The 6841-nt window shown below is 34.6% G+C and overlaps 1 protein-coding gene across 1 annotated transcript; it reads left to right on the plus strand.

Moving 5' to 3' along the window:
- Positions 1–1375: 1375 nt before the first annotated feature.
- Positions 1376–6051, plus strand: LOC113758535 (floral homeotic protein AGAMOUS-like). The gene is made up of 9 exons (XM_027301347.1): positions 1376–1538; positions 3432–3447; positions 3552–3633; positions 3978–4039; positions 4132–4231; positions 4345–4386; positions 5197–5238; positions 5407–5573; positions 5736–6051. The coding sequence occupies exons 1-9, from the start codon at positions 1376–1378 to the stop codon at positions 5737–5739; spliced, it is 678 nt and encodes a 225-aa protein (XP_027157148.1). The 3' UTR covers positions 5740–6051.
- The last annotated feature ends 790 nt before the right edge of the window (positions 6052–6841 follow it).

The raw sequence follows: 6841 nt of genomic DNA on the forward strand, positions 1-6841 counted from the left end.
AACATTATGATCTATTGTATGAAATGAGTAGAATCTTGGGAAGGCATTCAGAACTGTGAGATCAGCTTCCTCTTTTCCTCCATTGCTGTCAAGTTTTTGCTTTTTTCCTTCAACCTTTCTCTCTTTCCACATGTCATTTCTGATGCCTAGCAAGAAAGCTGTCATCTTCCTATTTGCCCATTTCAGATATCAGTTGATGCATCCTTAATAGCAAGTTGGACGTGATCAATCAAAACCAGGCCGTAGGACAGGTCTAAAGTTGTCATCAGTCTCAGCCCTAGGACTAAGAGCATTTTTTTGTTGTTTTTTCCATTTCTTTTTGGGTTTCAAATTCACAATTTTTTTTATTTTATCGTTGAAAGGTAAAGGTCATGGTCTAGGAGACTCAGAAAAATTACTTTCTTTTTCCTTTTTGCCAAGACTTACAAAAATTTTTAACATGCTATTAGCCAGCCATAGTGGAAAACTGGAACGCATGCTCAGTGATGCATTTCTACTCTTGCCTACCAAAAGTCAACGGTTTCTCAGAAGTAAAAATGTAAAATTCATCGTCATAATCAAAATGAATATAATTGGGCATACTGTAAAATGCTTGGCAACTGTTCAACAAGTCAAAATGTTTAAATAACCAAATTGAACAAAACTAGGGTTTCAGAAGGGTTTGCACTAAATCTCGTCCAAAATCAAATCAAAACCTAGTCAATTTTGACATGGGTTATGTTCATATGCCCATTACCAGCTTGCCACTACGTACATTTTGTAGTCTTTTTGGGACATGGATTCTTCTAGTGTAGTTAGCTTTCAACACCCAATTAGGTGAATTTTGTTTTGTATTGGTTACAAGAATCTTTTCTCACGTCACACATGATTTTTCCAGTTATCAAACTTCTGACAAAAGAGTGTAATAAGTTACGACACCCCTTGTAATTGGTCTTTCCCTCTATCTCTCTATTCATGAAATTTGTCCCTCAGCAATTGTACAAATACAACTTTTTTCTTTTCTCGTTATTTGACATACCAAAGCTTCTGAAACTGCTAAATAACCTAAACAACAAAGCAACAGAAATGAAACAACTTTAACTATAGGCAAGCCTATTTAAGCTCAGCATTTCTTTCAGATTTTGCATAGATATATTTGAGTAAGTCCCTTTTTTTTTTTTTTTCGAGAAACTGCCAACCAATGGGAGACTTCTTGTAAGTTGCACCTTTTTTGCATGGGTAGGGTTTATAAATGGAGGGCTCGGATGCATTAGACCAAAAAAGAGTCAGTACCATAGCCTATAATTACCGATCTTGCAGAATGGTCTTTTGCTGTAATAAATGTTGTCTGCATTTTAAGTAGTTTTCTTGCAGTTACCTAGCTGAGTAAAATCCAATGTGTAAAGGGTTTCTGACACGTGGTAAAAATCTGACCGTAGAAAATGGGGCCAATTACATTGTGGGATATTGTGCCAGCTTGGCAGCAGCAGCCAATCAGTGTCTCGACGAAATTAAGGAAACATCTGACTGGGAAATGGGGGTTGATTCTGCGCTGTTGGGTATAATTTGCGCACAATATTACATCATGTCATCTTGGGACTTTAATAAACAGGAAATGATTCTGACTGACAAATTTTTGTTCATTTTGTATCTTTGCTTTACGTGTTGGGATTGATTAGCTAATAATGTAGAGCTCTGGAAATTGGAATTTAGGCAGGTGAACAACAATTATTACTAATTGTTATTAAGCACCCTTTCACCTTATTTGCCATGAATGACCTAGTAGCTTTATTTATTTTGAACCAGATTTTGAATATTGGAATGTACAAGAAGTTGAGATATAGATTAATTAGTAGGTTTTAAAGTAGAAATCAGGTGTGGAAGAAATTTCTTAACTATTGCACGGATCCCTGTGTACACGTAACCAATATTTTGTTTTTGGAATTAGCTCTATTGATTGGTGGCAACATTTGGCTTGGTTTTTCTTTTCCCCTAGCTAGCATACGTAACTTATCAAAACATTTTTCCTAAAAAGCAAGTAGTGGAGGTTCCAGCGGTTTTTTTTTTTTTTACTAAATGAAAATATCAATTAATGAATGTCTTTCTTTCTTTTCAATTTTTTTTTACATTTTTCTCCCTATTTGTCATAAATTAAATTTTGGAGCCACTAAATTGGAAGAATAGTTTTTCTCCATGCTGTTTTGTTATCATTGAGAACTTTAACCGAAACTAGACATAGAAGTGTTTTTCCCTTTTTGCTATCCAATAAAAGGAAATCCTCATTCATCTGCCATCTTTTCTTGCCATCATAATAAAGTCATTGTGGTATAATAACAAGAGTTATCAGATCTTGTGAGTTGAAGTAACTTTCACAACATATATAGTTTTTAGCAACCTTTTACAATATTAGTCCTGAATGAATTCTGTCTGACTAATGTTGTGGTTAAGGGGTTTGTTTTTCCTTCTTTTAGATAAGCATTGACCGCATTGCTATTCCTATTTGAACTTCAAAATTTATCATGCCAGAGATTTTTCTTTAGAATTTGTTATACTGGTAACTTGGGCTATTTATACTTCACATCACAGCCATATCACTAGTTACCAGGTGAAGGTAAATAAAGGATAACGGCTATATGCAAATTACCATAGTAGTTATGATTTTACCCGATGAAAACTGCGGAGGGACAAACAGTACCTTGAATAGTGTTACATAGCTAAGTCTTATTTACTTTAAAAAATTAGGAGATTATATTTTCAATAGTCTGGAAATATATATAAAAAGAACCTCTTGGGCTTAATTTATGTGGATTGGCGCAAAGTCTTAACTTCAGTTATTCATCCTGTCTTTGATGATACACCCCCCCCCCCCCCCACCTCACCAAAAAAAAGGAAAAAAAAAAAACTATGCTTTGATGATTTCTTCAAGGTAGATCTTGTCTAATTTTAGGATAAGACTCATAAGGTCCTAACTGTATCTTTAACAGCATGGATATAATTGGACAAACAATATTTGGGGATTGAAATACGGGAACTGGATCTTTTGGGATATAGACTCATTTCTCTGATTACTCAAGGGGATCTAAATAACAATAGTCTATTACTTAACTTCTCTAAATGCCTTGAAAGAAATACTGATATTTTCAGAACTGAAATCACATAAATAAATTCACCTATTGTCCAAGGAACTTGAAATCTCATGCTTATTCTCTTGTATATGAAACAACTTCTTATGATTCTAGTTTAATCTGCAATTTTCACACACGCAATAAAAGGTGGTTGAATAGCTTATGAAATTATGATAAGATCAATTTTCTTGCTAAAGATATAATAAAGAACTTGACATAATAACAAAATTTATTTTCCTACTCAATCCCCAAAGTAAATGTTTTTAACCAACAGCAGTTTTCTGTTCTGCTATTTCTTTACTTTTTGCTGGTAATACTTGTGGTCAGCTGGGGGAGATTTTTGGTAACTTGGAGGAAATTGTGAATCCAGCTATTTTCTTGATATCTGATTGATGCAATTTAATACTTAGAATGCACATACTAACAAGTTGATGCCATGTGGTTCAGTGTCAAAGAGACAATTAAGAGGTACAAAAAGGTAAATTCAGATTCTGCGAACACCGGCTCTATTTCAGAAGCCAATGCTCAGGTATGATGTTAGAGATTTAGTCTTCCAAAGAGGTTTTTCCTGAAAATTCTGTGAGATAGTATAATTTTCTGTCCACATTTGTGGTTCATTTTAAATTATCATCCCATGCATTTCTGAAGAACTCTTAACGTAACAAATTAGTTTTGAAACATGGGTAAGTATAGATCCATTCTTAACAAACTTGCACCATCAGACCTTTATACAAGTTAGGCCTTCCAATTTATGGTGATGCTTCACAATTTTTTTTTTTTGAATTTTCTTTTAATTAATGAAGCTCCATCTTGCATGCCATAAATGGTACTGTGTTTTCAGCAGCACTGACTTTACATTGCATGTCATGACAGCACTACCAACAGGAAGCATCGAAACTGCGTGCACAGATCAGTAATTTGCAGAACTCAAACAGGTGATTTCTGTGGTCAAAATTCCTCTATACAGTTATTCCTATGACCTGTTAGATCCACTGTTCAATTAACCCTTTTACTTGATGTCTTTCAGGAACATGCTTGGTGAATCTTTAGGGTCGTTGAATCTGAGGGACCTCAAGAATCTAGAAAGCAAGGTTGAGAGAGGCATTAGCAGAGTCCGATCCAAAAAGGTACCTGTTATTAGATTTTATTGAACTGATTTTTTCCTGGTATTATAGTCTTGCACAGTTTATCTATGCTTCCGAACATAACGTGTCCATTTCTTCTCTCTCTGACATTGCAGAATGAACTTTTGTTCGCGGAAATTGAGTTCATGCAGAAGAGGGTAAGTTTTGATGAATTAATCTAGACTTCTTGAATGCATCTTATCTGCAAATGAGCCTTGCGAAAAGGAAGTTGAGAGTACATGAAGTACATAGCCCTATAATATGGTTACCCGTTTTATTCAGCATTCATTTTGACATGATTTTCTTTCTTTGTACTTGATAACGAATTATGATATATATGTAAGAGTAAGAGGTTGGATTGGAAAAATATGCTAGACTAAAAATTTTAAAGAACAATTGAAAAGTTCGTAAATAGGGGTCATAGATATTTGGAAGCTGAAACATATTAGAAGCATGATTAAGACATTTAATAATATGGTATCTGTCAAGGGTGGTAAGCATCATTTTGTACTCATAATCTCCATCTTTTCTAACATGTAATAACTAGGAATTAGGATTCTCAATACAAACAAATTTGACCATGATTTTTCAATATTTTTGTGTGTGTGTGTGTTCTTTTTTTTTTTTTTTTTTTTGGGGTGGTAAAAAGAGGAGAAATATTGTGATGATTTATTTGAACTCATTCTATTGCCAAATAAAAATTTATGACCCTGATACTTGTCATATCTATTATTGATCTAAATCCTCCCTCAAGAATTCAGTCAATCCAGTTTGCCGGAAGAGCTATAAAATAAAATTCACTTTCCTGCTTTTAAGAGTTGAGAGACCTAAAGAAAGCCTTGAAATGTAAGTGCTAAGACAAGAAAATGGCACTGATATGTAAGCCTTGAAGCAGTTACACTAGCTTGATCTTGCAAAGCTCCTGTTGCACACTTACTCAATTTGCCATACATCAATCTTGAATGCAGGAGGTTGATTTACACAGCAACAATCAATACCTTCGATCAAAGGTCAGTCCGTCCAAATGACTGTGTGTGTGTGTGTGTGTTATTTAACGTATATATGTGTGATTGTGTGTGCGCGAGCATTTGTACACATACACACACACGAATTTATGCAGTTTTCTCTTCTAAAGCCTAACCAGAATATTTCATTGTGTTGTTCAAATTTTCTTGTAGATAGCTGAAACTGAAAGAGCCCAGCATGACATGAACTTGATGCCTGGGAGCTCTGACTATGAACTAGTGTCAGCTCAGCCATTTGATGCTAGGACTTTCCTCCAAGTTAATGGGCTGCAATTAAATAATCATTACCCTCGCCAGGAACAGAGGCCTCTTCAACTAGTGTATGATTTCCTCAATTCACTGTTTACAACACACCAATTAACATATATGCTTAGACTTCTCATTATGCATCTCTAGTTTTTCTGGTTATTTTCCCCACAAAATAATAAAGTTTTTTTTTCTGGCATATTGGAACTGATTGCATTTCCTCTCATATTTTGCAGCTGATATTGCTTAATGAGGTTGAGATTTCTCCATCTCTCATTTCTTGTTTGGAAGTTCTGTCGCTAAGCTTGCCAGCAAGGACTAAATTCTTCAAGAAATCTGGGGATTGATCGGTGTTGGTGGAGGCGAAGCTTCATTCTTAAAATAAGTATGCTGTTGGACAGAATATATAGTCCATTTTCTTCCAATTTCTATTGATAACATCTTTCTTCTTTACTTCCCAAATGATTATACTTATAAATGCTTATAACTATTCCTCCACGTTGTTATACTCTTTTGAACTTCTATGGAAGGAATCGAAAGCGTGAAATACTATGTCTATGTATCATAAGCTGCAGAAAATTAAAATTTGATGGCATGTTATAAGTAAAAGTTCCATCTCATTTGCCAAGAAAAGATTGCTTGTTTCATTTTCACAAAGACAAGAAAGGTAGTATATAGGAAGTTTAGCCATCAAGCACTTTCCCACTGTAACTTTCCCCACTTTAAGGGACCAAACTCAATAACAAAAAAATGTTTTAACTCCTGAATAATTGGATTGCTATAATTACTTAGCCTCGTGATTGTTTAATTTTCTGCATATGCCTTTTTCCTAATTTTTTATCTAGTTATTATTGCTCAAATTTTAAATTTGATATTTGAGGCTCATTTCAGAGCCAAATAGAAGCTCTTGTGCACTGAATGCAGGGCTTCCCAAAAACACTGGCAGATATTATAATCTTATGTTGGGGGGACTAACTACTTGGTGCCCTTTAGGCTTGATTAATATTTTGTCCTAATTCCTATTGTACAGAAATAAATTTAGCAATTCTCAAACTTGAGATACATATTTATAATTCCAACACGTTCTAATTCCAAAGAAATCCTATTGATCTTCCCTCACTTCCAATAAAACGGAAAGAGCCCTTTATCTTGAAGTGACATCCTTCCAATATTTTGCAAGAAAGCCAGCTCAAATTGTGGTTGCAGCACCACAATTTCTCCAACCTGACTTACATCCTTAACTACATATATTCATTAAAGAACACAAGTTGCGATCATCTCTGAATATACATCTTTTGGCAATGTTCTGATATCAACTGGATAACCATCTGAGGGTAAATCA

Source organism: Coffea eugenioides, unplaced genomic scaffold, assembly GCF_003713205.1.
Source record: "Coffea eugenioides isolate CCC68of unplaced genomic scaffold, Ceug_1.0 ScVebR1_55;HRSCAF=288, whole genome shotgun sequence".
Classification (NCBI taxonomy): domain Eukaryota; kingdom Viridiplantae; phylum Streptophyta; class Magnoliopsida; order Gentianales; family Rubiaceae; genus Coffea; species Coffea eugenioides.

Excerpts from the sequence above, each read along its gene's own strand:
- LOC113758535 (XM_027301347.1), top strand. The coding sequence starts at position 1,376 with ATGTGTAAAGGGTTTCTGACACGTGGTAAAAATCTGACCGTAGAAAAT. Across the intron at positions 3,634-3,977 it reads TTTCAGAAGCCAATGCTCAG|CACTACCAACAGGAAGCATC; the intron begins GTATGATGTTAG and ends ATGTCATGACAG. Across the intron at positions 5,239-5,406 it reads ATCAATACCTTCGATCAAAG|ATAGCTGAAACTGAAAGAGC; the intron begins GTCAGTCCGTCC and ends ATTTTCTTGTAG.